Source organism: Scyliorhinus torazame, chromosome 14 (genome assembly GCF_047496885.1).
Source record: "Scyliorhinus torazame isolate Kashiwa2021f chromosome 14, sScyTor2.1, whole genome shotgun sequence".
Taxonomy (NCBI): Eukaryota; Metazoa; Chordata; class Chondrichthyes; order Carcharhiniformes; family Scyliorhinidae; genus Scyliorhinus; species Scyliorhinus torazame.
In genome coordinates, this window is record NC_092720.1 from 202,743,018 (window position 1) to 202,765,999 (window position 22,982).

At 45.2% G+C, this 22,982-nt stretch overlaps 1 protein-coding gene across 9 annotated transcripts in view; it reads left to right on the forward strand.

Moving 5' to 3' along the window:
• The first annotated feature begins 725 nt into the window (after positions 1–725).
• The window catches only part of LOC140390360 (ras/Rap GTPase-activating protein SynGAP-like), a 1,167,003-nt gene continuing 1,144,746 nt past the window's right edge, over positions 726–22,982 (forward strand). For all 9 annotated transcript variants that reach the window (XM_072475456.1, XM_072475455.1, XM_072475451.1 and 6 more), the window contains exon 1: positions 726–786. In XM_072475456.1, the coding sequence (XP_072331557.1) occupies positions 765–786 (22 nt within the window). In that variant the 5' untranslated portion in view covers positions 726–764. The remainder of the gene's footprint in view (positions 787–22,982) is intronic.

A 22,982-nucleotide genomic window follows, 5' to 3' on the forward strand; every position in this document is an offset into this window, starting at 1 on the left:
AATCATAGAATAGAACCATAGAATCCCTGCAGTGCAGAAGGCAGCATTTGGCCCATCGAATCTCTGCACCGACCCTCCGGAGGAGGAGCAGCCTACTTCGGCCCAATCCCTCCTTTCCTTCCCTCCCATCCCATCCCCGTAACCCCCACTTAACCTTTTGGACACCAAGGGGCAATTTAGCACGGCCAATCCACCTCACCTTGTGCATTCCCAGAGGCAAGATGCCCGGCTCAATCCTGGCGTGCCAGTGAGCGAGGGTGTGTTTTTTTTTTAACGCCAGCAGGGGTTTATTTTTCAACACCGCTCTTTACCGACTTGCACCTTTAAATCGATTCCTCGCCCAAGCTCCTTCTTGCGAGTTGATACGAAAGCAGTCAGGAGGGGTTGTGTTGGAGAAAGGAGAGAGAGAGAGAGGGAGAGAAGAGAGGAAAGAGGAGAGAGATTTGGCCACAGCGGAGGTTGGATGCTGTGGGTAATTGGCCTTTGACGATGCGGTATTGGGTGAGTCAGACTTGGAGGTGGCTGCCGTTCAGAGCTCTCTCTCTCTCTCTCTCCCCCCCCTCTCCCTCTCTCTCCCGCACATTCACCGTGGCATTAATTGCTCCTAGTGGCCGCATGCATTTTCCAACGTCGTCCATGATCAAGATCTGGAACTAGCTGCAAACCATCCCCCCCCCCCCTCCCCCCACCACCCCTTCCCCCCCTTCCCCCCCCCCCCACCCCACTCAAAAAAAAAGGAAACTACAGACGGGGCGAAAGGAACAATGTCTTATGCCTCTTTCCGAGGTAACTACCTTCATTTTATCTTTCAGAATCTCGCGTGTGCTGTGCTGTGGTTCTGTGTGTTACAGCATATATATTTAATCTTCCTCGATTTTCTCTTTTTAATCCCTTTTCCAACCCCCCCCCCCCCCCCCCCCGCAACCCCCTCTCCCTGTTCCCCTCCTGCCCCCCGCCCCCCCCCTCTTGGGACTGTGGTGACTTTTATTTTATTTTTTTACAAACCAAATGTGTTTTTTTTGCATGACGCAGAACAATTAATTCGACCCCTGCCTGCATGTGTTTTGTTTTCAATTATTTATTATTATTTTTGAATGCAGTAAAGGGTGTTTTGGACAGCGAGTGTACATTGGGATCAAGTGTGAATTTGGGGGTTTATAAATAATAATAAATGCACCACCAGTTGGACTGTTTAACTGTGCGAGGCACTGGTACTGAATCGGTGCTTATTTATTCCTGGCTCTGTCACCTGAACAGGACGAGGTTCGGGTTGTGTGTGTGTGTAAAGGAGGATGATTATTGAGGTGCTGTTTCAGCACCGTGGACAGTTCCCAGTTGGCAGTGGCCTTTTGCAAAGCCAGCGAGCAAAAAGCCAGGCCCTCTCTCGGTTCCCCAGTCCCCGAGGCTTGGAAGCAAGCCTTCATTTTCCCCCCTCAGGTTTGCAGGTTTTCTTACCCTCTCTCTCGCTCTCCTCGCTTTCCGCGTGTGTGTGGTGTGTGTGTGTGTGGGGGGGGGGGGGGGGGGGGCACCGTTGTAAAGTTGCCCGCTGTTCCATTATGTAATCCACTGGTCACTGATGCCACATTGAGGGCCGAAGGGCCTCTCCTCTTCCCCTTCCTGCTCGGGGATGTGTGTGGTGTCGAGAGGCAGGGCGATGAAAGGGCTTTTTTGAACTCTGATCTGCTTAGCTTGTGTGTGAGTGAGTGAGAGTGTGTGTGCGTGTGAGAGAGAGAGAGACTGAATGCCTAGGCAACAGTGTAGTTTGGATTTAGTGTGTATGTGTGTCTCTTTTCTCGACAACCATGTGATCAAATCCCCCTCTGATTCCCACTGAATTCTCTCCAGGAGAGAGAGAGATCTTTGCAATTGTGATCTGCCACATTCAGCCGGGCAGGTATCCATCCAGTGCAAAGTAAGATCCCAGATGTTGGGCTTGTGAACTGGAAAGGTGGTAGGTGAGGTGTTGGGGGGGGGGGGGGGTGGTGGAGAGTGGAGGGGGGGGGGGTGGTTGTGTGTGTGCTGGGATCAGAAGTGTGACAACAGCCTCCAAGATAGTTAACAGCAGGGGATCACATGGGACAAGCACATTAGGAAGTAGCATTTGCCTGATACGGGCTAGGGAGAGAGGGCGGGAAAGGGTCAACATTGGACTGGAGGTGCCAGAGGTCTCTGTCGGTGCACTGAGGACCAACATCTGGCAGGACAGCGACTTGCGGGGTGAATTTGGACAATCAACGTTGTCGCCCTATCAGAGTATTTGAATTGTGAATCCGCGGGCTTGGGCTGCGCACAGACTCTGCATATTCCCAGAGTCCCGCTGCAATTTGTTAAACTGATTTACACAGTTGGAAAGGGGCAGCGATAGGACATGTCCGAGGCAGGCACTCGAGGTCCATTGCAGCGCATTCGAGATTTCATCACACGTGAGTGAACATTACTTTGGATAATTACCTCAATGAATATCAGGAGCGAATGGGATTCCGGTGGTTTCAACACAGAATGAAGGACAACTGGGAGACAGCTACACACTGGGATCTAATCGAGGGGTACAGATGGTTTATATATAGAATAATGGATACCCGGGAGTGACTTACAGACTGGAATCTAATCGAGGGGTTCAGATGGTTTATATATAGAATAATGGATACCCGGGAGTGACTTACAGACTGGAATCTAATCGAGGGTTCAGATGGTTTATATATAGAATAATGGATACCTGGGGGTGAGTTACAGACTGGAATCTAATTGAGGGGTTCAGGTGGTTTATATATAGAATAATGGATACCTGGGGGTGAGTTACAGACTGGAATCTAATTGAGGGATTCAGGTGGTTTATATATAGAATAATGGATACCCGGGAGTGACTTACAGACTGGAATCTAATCAAGGGGTTCAGGTGGTTTATATATAGAATAATGGATACCTGGGTGTGAGTTACAGACTGGAATCTAATCAAGGGGTTCAGATGGTTTATATATAGAATAATGGATACCTGGGAGTGAGTTACGGACTGGAATCTAATCGAGGGGTGCAGATGGTTTATATATAGAATAATGGATACCCGGGAGTGACTTACAGACTGGAATCTAATCAAGGGGTTCAGATGGTTTATATATAGAATAATGGATACCTGGGGGTGAGTTACAGATTGGAATCTAATCGAGGGTTCAGATGGTTTATATATAGAATAATGGATACCTGGGAGTGAGTTACAGACTGGAATCTAATCAAGGGGTTCAGATGGTTAATATATAGAATAATGGATACACGGGAGTGAGTTACAGACTGGAGTCTGATTGAGGGGTTCAGATGGTTTATATACAACATAATGGATACCTGGGAGTTAGTTACAGACTGGAATCTAATCGAGGGGTTCAGATGGTTTATATGTAGAATAATGGATACCTGGGAGTGAGTTACAGACTGGAGTCTAATTGAGGGGTTCAGATGGTTTATATATAGAATAATGGATACCCGGGAGTGAGTTACAGACTGGAGTCTAATTGAGGGGTTCAGATGGTTTATATACAACATAATGGATACCTGGGAGTGAGTTACAGACTGGAATCCAATCGAGGGGTACAGATGGTTTTCTATAGAATAATGGATACCTGGGAGTGAGTTACAGACTGGAGTCTAATTGAGGGGTTCAGATGGTTTATATACAACATAATGGATACCTGGGAGTGAGTTACAGACTGGAATCTAATCGAGCGGTTCAGATGGTTTATATATAGAGTATGGATACCCGGGAGTGAGTTACAGACTGGAGTCTAATTGAGGGGTTCAGATGGTTTATATACAACATAATGGATGCCTGGGAGTGAGTTACAGACTGGAATCTAATCGAGGGGTTCAGATGGTTTATATATAGAGTAATGGATACCCGGGAGTGAGTTACAGATTGGAGTCTAATTGAGGGGTTCAGATGGTTTATATACAACATAATGGATACCTGGGAGTGAGTTACAGACTGGAATCGAATCGAGGGGTTCAGATGATTTATATATAGAGTAATGGATACCCGGGAGTGAGTTACAGACTGTAATCTAATCGAGGGGTTCAGATGGTTTATATATAGAATAATGGATACCTGGGAGTGAGTTACAGACTGGAGTCTAATCGAGGGGTTCAGATGGTTTATATATAGAATAATGGATACCCGGGAGTGAGTTACAGACTGGAATCTAATCGAGGGTTCAGATGGTTTATATATAGAATAATGGATACCCGGGAGTGAGTTACAGACTGGAGTCTAATTGAGGGGTTCAGATGGTTTATATACAACATAATGGATACCTGGGAGTGAGTTACAGACTGGAATCTAATTGAGGGGTTCAGATGGTTTATATATAGAATAATGGATACCTGGGAGTGAGTTACAGACTGGAATCTAATCGAGGGGTTCAGATGGTTTATATATAGAATAATGGATACCTGGGAGTGAGTTACAGACTGGAATCTAATCGAGGGGTTCAGATGGTTTATATATAGAATAATGGATACCTGGGAGTGAGTTACAGACTGGAATCTAATTGAGGGGTTCAGATGGTTTATATACAACATAATGGATACCTGGGAGTGAGTTACAGACTGGAATCTAATTGAGGGGTTCAGATGGTTTATATACAACATAATGGATAGCTATTGAATGATGTAGATGCTGACCGAGGTGTTCAGATTAATTACATGATAAAGCCTAGGAGCAAAAGTTTTCTGTTCTCCCGTGGATTGCAACCTTAAAGTACTTGGTGATGGTGTTTGTGAGGCAGTGTGGATTTGGTTAGCTGACTGTGTTCAGTGCCAGTTGCATGTGTTACACGTCAGTGTCTCTGAATGCCAGGACTGACAGCCAACACTTGGTGTGTGAGGAGTGCAGAATTGACCTTGACACGGAAATTTGCTGACGTTTACAGAGAAATAATTGATGATTGGTTCTCGGAGTTAATGCGGATAGAATATTTTTCACAAGCTAATTAGTCGAACTTATTCAGTGGCACACTCATTTACACCTATTTTAATGCCCGGTATTTTTTTTTTAAACTTAAAAATTTTGATCTTTTTCTCCTTGCTCTTTTTCCCCTTGGACTAATCATTTTCCATCCAATTTTTAAACAATTTTTGCCATTCCTCTTTTTCAACATAATCCAATGATCCATTTATCTTCCTTGTGTTTAAGTTACCCCCCCCCCCCCCCACAAAAAAGAACATCCTGACCTCTTTATTATAAAAATTCCTCATGTAATTCTTCTGATTTTTGCATGTATTCCGCACAAGAGACTGTATTAAGAATGAATATTGATGATTTGTAAATTTACATGCACAGTATGGGCTGAGAATGAATCGTGATCTGTACAGCCACACAAACATGGCTCTTCTCTCATTCATACTCTTTCACTGCTTTCTCGTGCACGCACTCTCTCGCACGTACACTCACTCATCCGCACACTTACACACTCACGCTGTCTTGTGCATTCTTTGTCAAGCTCTGCGCACTCAAGCACATGCACTGTTGTGTTCCTACTGTATACGCAGGAACATGTACTCTGGCACACATTGACTTGCACACTCACTCTCTGTTTTCTCTCTTGCGCACCTTAATCCATTTCCATGCTATCATGTGCAAACATGCCTACTCCCATGCACAAGAACATACTTTCACCATTCACCCCACGCCACTACCCTCGCCCCCTCCACTCCCTCCCAGAACAAGGATAGAGTCCCCCTCGTTCTCACATTTCATCCCACCAGCCTCCGTATGCAAAGCATAATCCTCCGCCATTTTCACCAACTCCAGCGTGATGCCACCACCAAACACATCTTCCCTTCATTCCCTCTGTCAGTATTCCGCAGAGACCGTTCCCTCCGAGACAATCTAGTCCACTCCTCCACCATACCCAGTACCTCTCCCATCACCCATGGCACCTTCCCATGCAATCGCAGAAGGTGTAACACCTGCCCCTTTACCTCTTCCATGCTTAACATCCCAGGCCCAAAACACACATTCCAGGTTAAGCAGCGTTTCACTGGCATCTCTTCCAGTTTGGTCTACTGCATTCGCTGCTCCCAATGTGGTCTCCTCTATATCGGAGAGACCAAACGCAGACTGGGTGATCGCTTTGCTGCGCATCTTCGGTCTGTGCGCATTCAGGACCCTGACCTTCCTGTTGCTTGCCATTTTAACAAAAGACCCTGCTCCCATGCCCACATGTCTGTTCTTGACCTGCTGCAATGTTCCAGTGAAGCTCAACGCAAACTGGAGGAACAACATCTCATCTTCTGGTTAGGCAGGCTACAGCCTTCCGGCCTGAACATCGAATTCAACCACTTCAGATTATCAGGTCTACCCCACCTCGACCCATTTGTTTTCATTTCATTTTAACTGTCTTTTACCATTTCTTTCTTTCTTAATATACATTTAATTTACCCCCCCCCCCAATCTTATCCACCTTTCCTTACCCTTTCTCCTCTTTTCTTCCCCTTCCCCTCCCCCCACCTACAGTTCATCCTCTGATGTTAGTTTCCCTGCTGTTTGGCCTTTCACAGCTTTTGTCCTCTCTGGGGCTGCCATTAACACTCTTTCCCCTGGGTTTCTGTGGCCATTAGCACCCGGTTTCCCTGGGTTTCTGTGGCTATGACCCATCTTTCATTCTCACTCCACAGTATAAATATTTCCCACTTTCTCTGTCTTTTAACTTTGACAAAGAGTCATCGGACTCGAAAGGTTAGCTCTTTTCACTCCCTACAGATGCTGCCAGACTTGCTGAGTTTTTCCAGCATTTTCTCTTTTGTATACTTTCACCTTTACTCACACGTACACACATGTCCACGCATACTGTTGCAAAAATACTGATGCCTATTTGCAATTACTTGTACATGTACACTATTTACTTGCGGGCTTTTATACTTGCGTGCTATTGTTCTTGCGGGCTATTGTACTTGCAGACTATTGTTCTTGCGGACTATTGTACTTGCGGACTATTGTACTTGCGGACTATTGTACTTGCGGACTATTGTTCTTGCGGACTATTGTACTTGAGGACTATTGTACTTGCGGACTATTGTACTTGCGGACTATTGTACTTACGGACTATTATACTTGCGGACTATTGTACTTGCGGACTATTGTACTTGCGGACTATTGTACTTGCGGACTATTGTACGTACGGACCATTGTACGTACGGACTATTGTACTTGCAGGCTATTTTACTTGCGGACTATTGTACTTGTGGACTATTGTACTTGCGGACTATTGTACGTACGGACTATTGTACTTGCGGACTATTGTACTTGCGGACTATTGTATGTACGGACTATTGTACTTACGGACTATTATACTTGTGGACTATTGTACTTGCGGACTATTGTACTTGCGGACTATTGTACTTGCGGGCTATTGTACTTGCGGACTATTGTACTTGTGGACTATTGTTCTTGCGGACTATTGTTCTTGCGGACTATTGTACTTGTGGACTATTGTTCTTGCGGACTATTATACTTGCGGACTATTGTATTTGCAGACTATTGTTCTTGCGGACTATTGTTCTTGCGGACTATTATACTTGCGTGCTATTGTTCTTGCGGACTATTGTATTTGCAGACTATTGTTCTTGCGTGCTATTGTTCTTGCGGACTATTGTATTTGCAGACTATTGTACTTACGGACTATTGCACTTCCGGGCTATTGCACTTGCGGACTATTGTACTTGAGTGCTATTATACTTGCGGACTATTGTACTTGCGGACTATTTTTCTTGCGGACTATTGTACTTGCGGACTATTGTTCTTGCGGACTATTGTACTTACGGACTATTGTACTTGCGGACTATTGTACTTGCGGACTATTGTACTTGCGGACTATTATACTTACGGACTATTGTACTTGCGGACTATTATACTTGCGGACTATTGTACATGCGGACTGTTCTACTTGCGGACTATTGTACTTGCGGACTATTGTACTTGCGGACTATTGTACTTGCGTGCTATTGTTCTTGCGGGCTATTGTTCTTGCTGACTATTGTACTTGCGGACTATTGTACTTGCGGACTATTGTACTTGCGGACTATTGTTCTTGCGGACTATTGTACTTGCGGACTTTTATACTTTCGGGCTATTGTTCTTGCGGACTATTGTTCTTGCGGACAATTGTTCTTGCGGACTATTGTTCTTGCGGACTATTGTACTTGTGGGCTATTGTACTTGCGGACTGTTGTGCTTGCGGACTGTTGTACTTGCGGACTATTGTACTTGCGGACTATTGTACTTGCGGACTATTGTACTTGCGGACTATTGTACTTGCGGACTATTATTCTTACGGACTATTGCACTTGCGGACTATTGTTCTTGCGGACTACTGTACTTGCGGACTATTGTACTTGCGGACTATTATTCTTACGGACTATTGTACTTGCGGACTATTGTTCATGCGGACTATTGTTCTTGCAGACTATTGTTCTTGCGGACTATTGTACTTGTGGGCTATTGTACTTGCGGATTGTTGTACTTGCGGACTATTGTACTTGCGGGCTATTGTACTTGCGGACTATTGTACTTGTGGGCTATTGTACTTGCGGACTATTATTCTTACGGACTATTGTTCTTGCGGACTATTGTTCATGCGGGCTATTGTACTTGCGGACTATTGTACTTGCGGGCTATTGTACTTGCGGAATATTGTACTTGCGGACTATTGTTCTTGCGGACTATTGTACTTGCGGACTATTGTTCTTGCGGACTATTATACTTGCGGGCTATTGTTCTTGCGGACTATTGTTCTTGCGGACTATTATACTTGCGTGCTATTGTTCTTGCGGACTATTGTATTGTCAGACTATTGTTCTTGCGGACTATTGTTCTTGCGGACTATTGTTCTTGCGGACTATTATACTTGCGGACTATTGTTCTTGCGGACTATTGTATTTGCAGACTATTGTTCTTGCGTGCTATTGTTCTTGCGGACTATTGTACTTGCGTGCTATTGTTCTTGCGGACTATTATACTTGCGGGCTATTGTTCTTGCGGACTATTATACTTGCGGGCTATTGTACTTGCGGACTATTATACTTGCGTGCTATTGTTCTTGCGGACTATTGTTCTTGCGGACTATTGTACTTGCGTGCTATTGTTCTTGCGGACTATTGTATTTGCAGACTATTGTTCTTGCGTGCTATTGTTCTTGCGGACTATTGTATTTGCAGACTATTGTACTTACGGACTATTGCACTTACGGGCTATTGCACTTGCGGACTATTGTACTTGAGTGCTATTGTACTTGCGGACTATTATACTTGCGGACTATTGTACTTGCGGACTATTGTTCTTGCGGACTATTGTACTTACGGACTATTGTACTTGCGGACTATTGTACTTGCGGACTATTGTTCTTGCGGACTATTATACTTGCGTGCTATTGTTCTTGCGGACTATTGTACTTACGGACTATTGTACTTGCGGACTATTGTACTTGCGGACTATTGTTCTTGCGGACTATTATACTTGCGTGCTATTGTTCTTGCGGACTATTGTATTTGCAGACTATTGTTCTTGCGTGCTATTGTTCTTGCGGACTATTGTATTTGCAGACTATTGTACTTACGGACTATTGCACTTACGGGCTATTGCACTTGCGGACTATTGTACTTGAGTGCTATTGTACTTGCGGACTATTGTTCTTGCGGGCTATTGTACTTGCGGACTATTATACTTGCGGACTATTGTACTTGCGGACTATTGTTCTTGCGGACTATTGTACTTATGGACTATTGTACTTGCGGACTATTGTGCTTGCGGACTATTATACTTACGGACTATTGTACTTGCGGACTATTATACTTGCGGACTATTGTACTTGCGGGCTGTTGTACTTGCGGACTATTGTACTTGCGTGCTATTGTTCTTGCGGACTATTGTATTTGCAGACTATTGTTCTTGCGGACTATTGTTCTTGCGGACTATTGTATTTGCAGACTATTGTACTTACGGACTATTGTTCTTGCGTGCTATTGTTCTTGCGTGCTATTGTTCTTGCGGACTATTGTATTTGCAGACTATTGTACTTACGGACTATTGTTCTTGCGGACTATTGTACTTGCAGACTATTGTTCTTGCGGACTATTGTACTTGCGGGCTATTGTTCTTGCGGACTATTGTATTTGCAGACTATTGTTCTTGCGGACTATTGTTCTTGCGGACTATTGTATTTGCAGACTATTGTACTTGCGGACTATTGCACTTCCGGGCTATTGCACTTGCGGACTATTATACTTGCGGACTATTGTACTTGCGGACTGTTCTACTTGCGGACTATTGTACTTGCGGACTATTGTACTTGTGGACTATTGTACTTGCGTGCTATTGTTCTTGCGGGCTATTGTTCTTGCGGACTATTGTACTTGCGGACTATTGTACTTGCGGACTATTGTACTTGCGGACTATTGTTCTTGCGGACTATTGTTCTTGCGGACTATTGTACTTGTGGGCTATTGTACTTGCGGACTGTTGTGCTTGCGGACTGTTGTACTTGCGGACTATTGTACTTGCGGACTATTGTACTTGCGGACTTTTATACTTTCGGGCTATTGTTCTTGCGGACTATTGTTCTTGCGGACAATTGTTCTTGCGGACTATTGTTCTTGCGGACTATTGTACTTGTGGGCTATTGTACTTGCGGACTGTTGTGCTTGCGGACTGTTGTACTTGCGGACTATTGTACTTGCGGACTATTGTACTTGCGGACTATTGTACTTGCGGACTATTATTCTTATGGACTATTGCACTTGCGGACTATTGTTCTTGCGGACTACTGTACTTGCGGACTATTGTACTTGCGGACTATTATTCTTACGGACTATTGTACTTGCGGACTATTGTTCATGCGGACTATTGTTCTTGCAGACTATTGTTCTTGCGGACTATTGTACTTGTGGGCTATTGTACTTGCGGATTGTTGTACTTGCGGACTATTGTACTTGCGGACTATTGTTCTTGCGGGCTATTGTACTTGCGGGCTATTGTACTTGCGGACTATTGTACTTGCGGACTATTGTTCTTGCGGACTATTGTTCTTGCGGACTATTGTACTTGCGGACTATTGTACTTGCGGACTATTGTTCTTGCGGACTATTGTTCTTGTGGACTATTATACTTGCGGGCTATTGTACTTGCGGGCTATTGTTCTTGCGGACTATTGTACTTGCGGACTATTGTACTTGCGGACTATTGTACTTGCGGACTATTGTTCTTGCGGACTATTGTACTTGCGGACTATTGTACTTGCGGACTATTGTACTTGCGGACTATTGTACTTGCGGACTATTGTTCTTGCGGACTATTGTACTTGCGGACTATTGTACTTGCGGACTATTGTTCTTGCGGACTATTGTTCTTGTGGACTATTATACTTGCGGGCTATTGTACTTGCGGACTATTGTACTTGCGGACTATTGTTCTTGCGGACTATTGTTCTTGTGGACTATTGTACTTGCGGACTATTGTACTTGCGGACTATTGTACTTGCGGACTATTGTACTTGCGGACTATTGTTCTTGCGGACTATTGTACTTGCGGACTATTGTACTTGCGGACTATTGTTCTTGCGGACTATTGTTCTTGCGGACTATTGTACTTGCGGACTATTGTACTTGCGGACTATTGTTCTTGCGGACTATTGTTCTTGCGGGCTATTGTACTTGCGGACTATTGTACTTGCGGGCTATTGTACTTGCGTGCTATTGTTATTGCGGACTATTATACTTGCGGGCTATTGTACTTGCGGACTATTGTACTTGCGGACTATTGTACTTGCGGACTATTGTTCTTGCGGACTATTGTACTTGCGGACTATTGTACTTGCGGACTATTGTTCTTGCGGACTATTGTTCTTGCGGGCTATTGTACTTGCGGACTATTGTACTTGCGGGCTATTGTACTTGCGGGCTATTGTTCTTGCGGACTATTGTATTGTCAGACTATTGTTCTTGCGGACTATTGTTCTTGCGGACTATTATACTTGCGGGCTATTGTTCTTGCGGACTATTGTTCTTGCGGACTATTGTATTGTCAGACTATTGTTCTTGCGGACTATTGTTCTTGCGGACTATTATACTTGCGGACTATTGTACTTGCGGGCTATTGTTCTTGCGGACTATTGTATTGTCAGACTATTGTTCTTGCGGACTATTGTACTTGCGGGCTATTGTACTTGCGGACTATTGTACTTGCGGACTATTGTTCTTGCGGACTATTGTTCTTGTGGACTATTATACTTGCGGGCTATTGTACTTGCGGGCTATTGTTCTTGCGGACTATTGTATTGTCAGACTATTGTTCTTGCGGACTATTATACTTGCGTGCTATTGTTCTTGCGGACTATTGTACTTGCGGACTATTATACTTGCGTGCTATTTTTCTTGCGGACTATTGTACTTGCGGACTATTGTTCTTGCGGACTATTGTACTTACGGACTATTGTACTTGCGGACTATTGTACTTGCGGACTATTGTTCTTGCGGACTATTATACTTGCGTGCTATTGTTCTTGCGGACTATTGTATTTGCAGACTATTGTTCTTGCGTGCTATTGTTCTTGCGGACTATTGTATTTGCAGACTATTGTACTTACGGACTATTGCACTTACGGGCTATTGCACTTGCGGACTATTGTACTTGAGTGCTATTGTACTTGCGGACTATTATACTTGCGGACTATTGTACTTGCGGACTATTGTTCTTGCGGACTATTGTACTTATGGACTATTGTACTTGCGGACTATTGTACTTGCGGACTATTGTGCTTGCGGACTATTATACTTACGGACTATTGTACTTGCGGACTATTATACTTGCGGACTATTATACTTGCGGACTATTGTACTTGCGGGCTGTTGTACTTGCGGACTATTGTACTTGCGGACTATTGTACTTGCGTGCTATTGTTCTTGCGTGCTATTGTTCTTGCGGACTATTGTATTTGCAGACTATTGTACTTACGGACTATTGCACTTACGGGCTATTGCACTTGCGGACTATTGTACTTGAGTGCTATTGTACTTGCGGACTATTATACTTGCGGACTATTGTACTTGCGGACTATTGTTCTTGCGGACTATTGTACTTGCGGACTATTGTACTTGCGGACTATTGTACTTGCAGACTATTGTACTTGCGGACTATTGTACTTACGGACTATTGTACTTGCAGACTATTGTACTTGCAGACTATTGTACTTGCAGACTATTGTACTTGCGGACTATTATTGTTACGGACTATTGTACTTGCGGACTATTGTACTTGCAGACTATTGTACTTGCGGACTATTATTGTTACGGACTATTGTACTTGCGGACTATTGTACTTGCGGACTATTATTCTTACGGACTATTGTACTTGCGGACTATTGTACTTGCGGACTATTATTGTTACGGACAATTGTACTTACGGACTATTGTACTTGCAGACTATTGTACTTGCGGACTATTATTGTTACGGACTATTGTACTAGCGGACTATTGTTCTTGCGGACTATTGTACTTGCGGACTATTGTACTTGAGGACTATTATTCTTACGGACTATTGTACTTGCGGACTATTGTACTTGCGGGCTATTGTACTTGCGGAATATTGTTCTTGCGGACTATTGTACTTGCGGACTATTATTCTTACGGACTATTGTACTTGCTGACTATTGTACTTGCGGACTATTGTACTTCCGGGCTATTGTACTTGCGGACTATTATACTTGCGGACTATTGTACTTGCGGACTATTGTACTTGCGGAATATTGTTCTTGCAGACTATTGTACTTGCGGGCTATTGTACTTGCGGACTATTGTACTTGCGGACTATTGTACCTGCGGACTATTGTACTTGGGTGCTATTGTTCTTGCGGACTATTGTACTTGTGGGCTATTGTACATGCGGACTATTGTTCTTGCGGACTATTGTTCTTGCAGACTATTGTTCTTGCGGACTATTGTACTTGTGGGCTATTGTACTTGCGGACTGTTGTACTTGCGGACTGTTGTACTTGCGGACTATTGTACTTGCGGACTATTGTACTTGCGGACTATTGTACTTGCGGACTATTGTACTTGCGGACTATTGTACTAGCGGACTATTATTGTTACTGACTATTGTACTTGCGGACTATTGTACTTGCGCACTATTGTACTTGCGGACTATTATACTTACGGACTATTGTACTTGCGGACTATTATACTTGCGGACTATTCTACTTGCGGACTATTGTACTTGTGGACTATTGACTTGCGTGCTATTGTTCTTGCGGACTATTGTACTTATGGGCTATTGTACTTGCGGACTATTGTACTTGCGGACTATTGTTCTTGCGTGCTATTGTTCTTGCGGACTATTGCACTTGTGGGCTATTGTACTTGCGGACTATTGTACTTGCGGACTATTGTACTTGCGTGCTATTGTTCTTGCGGACTATTGTACTTGCGGACTATTGTACTTGCGGACTATTGTACTTGCGGACTATTGTACTTGTGGACTATTGACTTGCGTCCTATTGTTATTGCGGACTATTGTACTTGTGGACTATTGTTCTTGCGGACTATTGTACTTGCGGACTATTGTACTTGCGGACTATTGTACTTGCGGGCTATTGTACTTGCGGACTATTGCATTTGTGGGCTATTGTACTTGCGGACTATTGTACTTGCGGACTATTGTACTTGCGGACTATTGTACTTGTGGGCTATTGTACTTGCGGACTATTGTACTTGCGGCCTATTGTACTTGCGGACTATTGTACTTGCGGGCTATTGTACTTGCGGGCTATTGTACTTGCGGCCTATTGTTCTTGCGGACTATTGGTCTTGCGGACTATTGTACTTACGGACTATTGTACTTGCGGACTATTGTATTTGCGGACTATTGTACTTGCGGACTATTGGTCTTGCGTGCTATTGTACTTGCGGACTATTGTTCTTGCGGACTATAGTACTTGCGGACTATTGTATTTGCGGGCTATTGTACTTGCGGACTATTGTACTTGCGGGCTATTGTACTTGCGGACTATTGTTCTTGCGGACTATTGTACTTGCGGACTATTGTATTTGCGGGCTATTTTTCTTGCGGACTATTGGTCTTGCGGACTATTGTACTTGCGGACTATTGTACTTACGGACTATTGTACTTGCGGACTATTGTACTTGCGGAATATTGTACTTGTGGACTGTTGTACTTGCGGACTATTGTACTTGCGGACTATTGCACTTGCGGACTATTGTACCTGCGTGCTATTGTTCTTGCGGGCTATTGTTCTTGCGGACTATTGTACTTGCGGACTATTGTACTTGCGGACTATTGTTCTTGCGGACTATTGTTCTTGCGGACTATTGTTCTTGCGGACTATTGTACTTGTGGGCTATTGTACTTGCAGACTGTTGTACTTGCGGACTATTGTACTTGCGGACTATTGTACTTGCGGACTATTGTTCTTACGGACTATTGTACTTGCGGACTATTGTTCTTGCGGACAATTGTACTTGCGGACTATTGTACTTGCGGACTATTATTCTTACGGACTATTGTACTTACGGACTATTGTTCTTGCGGACTATTGTTCTTGCGGACTATTGTACTTGTGGGCTATTGTACTTGCAGACTGTTGTACTTGCGGACTATTGTACTTGCGGACTATTGTACTTGCGGACTATTGTTCTTACGGACTATTGTACTTGCGGACTATTGTTCTTGCGGACAATTGTACTTGCGGACTATTGTACTTGCGGACTATTATTCTTACGGACTATTGTACTTGCGGACTGTTGGACTTGCGGACTGTTATTCTTACGGACAATTGTACTTGCGGACTATTGTTCTTGCGGGCTATTGTACTTGCGGAATATTGTTCTTGCGGACTATTGTACTTGCGGACTATTATTCTTACGGACTATTGTTCTTGCGGACTATTGTACTTGCGGACTATTGTACTTGCGGACTATTGTACTTGCGGACTATTGTACTTGCGGACTATTGTACTTGCGTGCTATTGTTCTTGCGGACTATTGTACTTGTGGGCTATTGTACTTGCGGACTATTTTACTTGCGGACTATTGTACTTGCGGACTATTGTACTTGCGGACTATTGTACTTGTGGACTATTGACTTGCGTGCTATTGTTATTGCGGACTATTGTACTTGCGGACTATTGTTCTTGCGGACTATTGTACTTGCGGACTATTGTACTTGCGGACTATTTTACTTGCGGACTATTGTACTTGTGGACTATTGACTTGCGTGCTATTGTTCTTGCGGACTATTGCACTTGTGGGCTATTGTACTTGCGGACTATTGTACTTGCGGACTATTGTACTTGCGGACTATTGTACTTGCGGACTATTGTACTTGCGGGCTATTGTACTTGCGGACTATTCTACTTGCGTGCTAATTTCTTGCGGACTATTGTACTTGTGGGCTATTGTACTTGCGGACTATTGTACTTGCGGACTATTGTACTTGCGGACTATTGTACTTGCGGACTATTGTACTTGTGGACTATTGACTTGCGTGCTATTGTTATTGGGGACTATTGTACTTGCGGACTATTGTACTTGCGGACTATTGTACTTGCGGACTATTGTACTTGTGGACTATTGACTTGCGTGCTATTGTTCTTGCGGACTATTGCACTTGAGGGCTATTGTACTTGCGGACTATTGTACTTGCGGACTATTGTACTTGCGGACTATTGTACTTGCGTGCTATTGTACTTGCGGACTATTGTACTTGCGGGCTATTATTCTTGCGGACTATTGTACTTGCGGGCTATTGTACTTGCGGGCTATTGTACTTGCGGACTATTGTTCTTGCGGACTATTGGTCGTGCGGACTATTGTACTGACGGACTATTGTACTTGCGGACTATTGTATTTGCGGACTATTGTACTTGCGGACTATTGGTCTTGCGTGCTATTGTACTTGTGGACTATTGTTCTTGCGGACTATTGTACTTGCGGACTATTGTACTTGCGGACTATTGTTCTTGCGGGCTATTGTACTTGCGGACTATTGTATTTGCGGACTATTGTACTTGCGGACTATTGTTCTTGCGGGCTATTGCACTTGCGGACTATTGCACTTACGGACTATTGTTCTTGCGGACTATTGTACTTGCGGACTATTGTACTTACGGGCTATTGTACTTACGGGCTATTGCACTTGCGGACTATTGTACTTGCGGACTATTGTACTTGCGGACTATTGTACTTGCGGACTATTGTACTTGCGGACTATTGTACTTACGGACTATTGTTCTTGCGGACTATTGTACTTACGGACTATTGCACTTGCGGACTATTGTACTTGCGGACTATTGTACTTGCGGGCTATTGTTCTTGCGGACTATTTTACTTGCGGACTATTGTTCTTGCGGACTATTCTACTTCCGGACTATTGTACTTGCGGACTATTGTACTTGCGGACTATTGTACTTACGGACTATTGTACTTGCGGACTATTGTACTTGCGGACTATTGTACTTGCGGACTATTGTACTTGCGTGCTATTGTTCTTGCGGACTATTGTACTTGTGGGCTATTGTACTTGCGGACTATTTTACTTGCGGACTATTGTACTTGCGGACTATTGTACTTGCGGACTATTGTACTTGTGGACTATTGACTTGCGTGCTATTGTTATTGCGGACTATTGTACTTGCGGACTATTGTTCTTGCGGACTATTGTACTTGCGGACTATTGTACTTGCGGACTATTTTACTTGCGGACTATTGTACTTGTGGACTATTGACTTGCGTGCTATTGTTCTTGCGGACTATTGCACTTGTGGGCTATTGTACTTGCGGACTATTGTACTTGCGGACTATTGTACTTGCGGACTATTGTACTTGCGGACTATTGTACTTGCGGGCTATTGTACTTGCGGACTATTCTACTTGCGTGCTAATTTCTTGCGGACTATTGTACTTGTGGGCTATTGTACTTGCGGACTATTGTACTTGCGGACTATTGTACTTGCGGACTATTGTACTTGCGGACTATTGTACTTGTGGACTATTGACTTGCGTGCTATTGTTATTGGGGACTATTGTACTTGCGGACTATTGTACTTGCGGACTATTGTACTTGCGGACTATTGTACTTGTGGACTATTGACTTGCGTGCTATTGTTCTTGCGGACTATTGCACTTGAGGGCTATTGTACTTGCGGACTATTGTACTTGCGGACTATTGTACTTGCGGACTATTGTACTTGCGTGCTATTGTACTTGCGGACTATTGTACTTGCGGGCTATTATTCTTGCGGACTATTGTACTTGCGGGCTATTGTACTTGCGGGCTATTGTACTTGCGGACTATTGTTCTTGCGGACTATTGGTCGTGCGGACTATTGTACTGACGGACTATTGTACTTGCGGACTATTGTATTTGCGGACTATTGTACTTGCGGACTATTGGTCTTGCGTGCTATTGTACTTGTGGACTATTGTTCTTGCGGACTATTGTACTTGCGGACTATTGTACTTGCGGACTATTGTTCTTGCGGGCTATTGTACTTGCGGACTATTGTATTTGCGGACTATTGTACTTGCGGACTATTGTTCTTGCGGGCTATTGCACTTGCGGACTATTGCACTTACGGACTATTGTTCTTGCGGACTATTGTACTTGCGGACTATTGTACTTACGGGCTATTGTACTTACGGGCTATTGCACTTGCGGACTATTGTACTTGCGGACTATTGTACTTGCGGACTATTGTACTTGCGGACTATTGTACTTGCGGACTATTGTACTTACGGACTATTGTTCTTGCGGACTATTGTACTTACGGGCTATTGCACTTGCGGACTATTGTACTTGCGGACTATTGTACTTGCGGGCTATTGTTCTTGCGGACTATTTTACTTGCGGACTATTGTTCTTGCGGACTATTCTACTTCCGGACTATTGTACTTGCGGACTATTGTACTTGCGGACTATTGTACTTGCGGACTATTGTTCTTGCGGACTATTGTTCTTGCGGACTATTGTACTTGCGGACTATTGTACTTGCGGACTATTCTACTTGCGGACTATTGTACTTACGGGCTATTGTACTTGCGGACTATTGTACTTGCGGACTATTGTACTTGCGGACTATTGTATTCACACTGTTTAACATGCACACAATTGTCTGCTTTGACACACATTTCCTTACTCTGATCAAACACACACTCACTGTTGCACATTTTTCTCACACAGAATCCCTACAGTGCAGAAGGAGGCCTTTCGGCCCACCGTGTCTACACTGACTCTCTGTAAAAGCACTCTACCTAAACCCTAACCCTGTAGCTGCATAACCCCACCTAACGTTTGGACACGAGGGTGGAAATTTTAGCATGGCCAATCCACCCAACCTGCACATCTTTAGACTGTGGGAGGAAACCGGAGCACCCGGAGGAAATCCATGCAGACACGGGGAGAACATACAGACTCCGCACAGACTCCTCACAACTTATACATGATCATTCGTGGGAAGGCAGGGCCCCGGCTGAGGAGGTCGTCCGCGGGGTCCAGGAGGGGTAGGAAGGAGTAGAAGGGTGGGCAGCGCAGGAGGGGTACGATTGTACATTACGGGATGCGACCGTCATGGAGAGCCCCAAGGTTTTCATCTCCACCAGTTCGAGCGTGGCCCCTTCCTGTAATCGTTCTCGGATGCGGTCCGACGCAATCCCCGTCACAAAAGCATCGCGCATGAGGATGTTCGCGTGTTCGGTGGCTGTAACGGCCTGACAGTCACAGTCCCGGACGAGTGGAATTAGGTCCCGCCAGAAGTCTTCGATGGACTCACCAGGTAGTTGCGAGCGGGTGGCGAGTACATGCCTGGCGAAGAGCGTGTTCGCCTTCTGCGCAAGTGTTCTTTGAGGAGTTCCATTGCTTTTGTGTAATTCGTGGCGTCTTGGATCAACGGGAACACGCTGGATCTCAGTCTGAAGTACAGGACGTTTATCTTCTGAGCCCCCGTTGGCTCAGGGTCCGCAGCCTTGATGTAGGCCTCAAAACATGCGAGCCAGTGAGTAAAGTCTTTTCTGGCGTCGGGCAAGTGCGGTTCCAGCTGCAGGCGGTCGGGCTTAATTCTGATATCCATTCTGTGGAAAATCTGACTGTAATAAATTGATGCACGATCAATTGCACAAAGACTAAAGTTGGGTACAACTGTGGCTTTATTACAGTCAGATGCGTGGCCTCCTGCTGCAGCTGGCGAAATGGCAGGGCACTGGAGGTCATGCATATTTATACAGTTCTCTGTGGGCGGAGCCAGACGGCAGGGGCTACTGGCGAACCTGTAGTGCAGGTCCTACCTTACATCCCCTAATACAGTGGTTCACCACACACCTTGAGTCAGGGAGATGGGTGATGCAGATGTGCAACTGGGCACCCTGAGTCAGGGAGATGGGTGATGCAGATGTGCAACTGGGCACCCTGAGTCAGCGAGATAGGTGATGCAGATGTGCAACTGGGCACCCTGAGACAGGGAGATGGGGGATGCAGATATGCAACTGGGCACCCTGAGTCAGGGAGATGGGTGATGCAGATGTGCAACTGGGCACCCTGAGTCAGGGAGATGGGGGATGCAGATGTGCAACTGGGCACCCTGAGTCAGGGAGATGGGTGATGCAGATGTGCAACTGGGCACCCCGAGTCAGGGAGATGGGTGATGCAGATGTGCAACTGGGCACCCTGAGTCAGGGAGATGGGTGATGCAGATGTGCAACTGGGCACCCTGAGTCAGGGAGATGGGTGATGCAGATGTGCAACTGGGCACCCTGAGTCAGGGAGATGGGTGGTGCAGATGTGCAACATATGAACTAGTTCACTGGTGTTGTGCCGTAAAGTTGATAGAGCGGCTGGGATTTTCAGCCTGCTCCCATCGACGGGATCTTCCAGTCCCGCCCGTCGATGGTGATCTCCCCACCATGGGTTTCCCAGCAGCGGGGGTGGGATGCATAAAATGGGGGACATCCGATCTGGATGGGTGGGGTGAGAGGGAGGGAGGAATGGAAAGGGAGCAAAGGAAGTGTAGCCAGACAAGGTGGAAGAAAGATACCTTTGCGTTGACATCGTGACCTCTGATGCCCCAAAGCAGTTTGCAGTCAAACAAAGAACTTCTTGAAGTGCCTTCAATGTAAAGTAGGAAATGTGAGGGCCTACTTGCATACACCAAACTCTCTCAAACGGAAACGTGATAATGAGCAGATCATGTCTTTCATTGGCCAGGGCAGCAGGACTAATTCCTCTGCTCCATCTAATTGGATCTTTACATCTATTTAAGTAAAGAGCTTGAAAGCGCACTCAGGGTGAGCCTTGCACTCGAGCAGAGGGCGAGGCCACATCTGGGGTAAGGCACACACAGAGTCAGTTTTAAACTTGGGAATTCGCTGCAGATCGGGAAGAGGTGCTTTTTGCTTCTTCTCTTTGCTTTGTAACTGTTAAATCTTCAGAGAGTGGCCTTGCCCTGCTGCAGCTGAGGCTACAAGGGAGAGAGCTGATTGGTAAGTGGTGGGGAAGGTCGGTACGTCTTCACAACTTTCATCACTTACGGTTTGAAAATAAGTTTTGTGGTTTTTAATCTGCAAGGGCTATATTTGGCGGTAATGAGGACAGGGACAGAAGGGCCGTAGAGAATTGGATATCATCCAATATCAAGCCTCTTCCAAAGCTTTAATTTAAAGGGGTAAGCCATGACAGGAGAACTCGAAGCCTTGGTTTGTTCCTCTTGCTCCATGTAGGGGGGCGGGGAACATTTCCAGTGCCTGGAGCCAGATGTGTGCAGGAAGTGTCTCCACCCTGGATGCCTCGGAGCTGTTACGGGCCATTCTGGAGGGGGAGGGTGAACATACAGTTTTCGTGGTACACATCGGTACCAACAACATAGGTTAAAAAAAAGGGATGAGGTCCGGAAAGCAGAATATTGGGAGTTAGGAAGAACGTTGAGAAGCCGGCCCTTAAAGGTCGTGATCTCAGGATTACCACCAGTGCCATGTGCTGGTCAGAGTAGAAAGTCGGATGTATTGGATGCAAACGTGGCTGAAGAGAGGGAAGGGTTTCAGATTCCTGGACATTGGCACTTGTTCTGGTGACCTGTACAAAATGGCCTGGGCAGGACCGAGACTGATGTCCTTGTGGGGGTACTTGCTAGAGCGGTTGAGGAGGGTTTAAACTTATATGGGAGGAGGAAGGGGATCTATATCAGGATTCAGAGCAGAGGGAATCAAGAACAAGAGCAAAAGACAGCAAGGAGAATAAGAAAAGTGATAGACAGAGAAATGAAAGGCCTGCAGCAGATAAGGACACTGTAAAAATATAGCAGGGATGGACCAAGGGACATCAAAATAGAATGGATGAATTAGTTTCGCAGATAGATGTAAAGGGATATGATATAGTTGGGATTACAGAGACATGGCTCCAAGGTGACCAAGGGTGGGAACTAAACATTGAGGGCTATTCAGTTTTTAGGAAGGACAGACAGAAAGGAAATGGTGGTGGAGTTGCATTGTTTTTTTTTTTAACAAACTATTTTATTGAGGTATTTTAGGCATGTAGAAAAAGTGACATTGAACAGGACAAAAAAGAAGTCAAGACACAAATTAAACATAGTGCAAACCACGGTTCTGTTCACGTAAGGACCTGCCTCAATATCCCCCTTCTCTACTCTACCCTAGCCCCCCTCCCCCCACTGACGCTTACTCCTCTGCGAAGAAGTCAATAAATGGCTGCCACCTTCGGGCGAACCCCAGTAGCGAACCTCTCAAGGCGAACTTGACTTTCTCTCGGCCAAGAAAGCTCGCCATGTCCGATAGCCACACCTCAGCCCTCGGGGGCTTTGAGTCCCCCCATGCTAACAGTACTCATCGCCGGGCTACCAGGGAAGCAAAGGCCAGAACGTCGGCCTCGCTCTCTTCCTGGACTCCCGGGTCCTCCGAAACCCCAAAGATTGCCATCTCAGGACTCA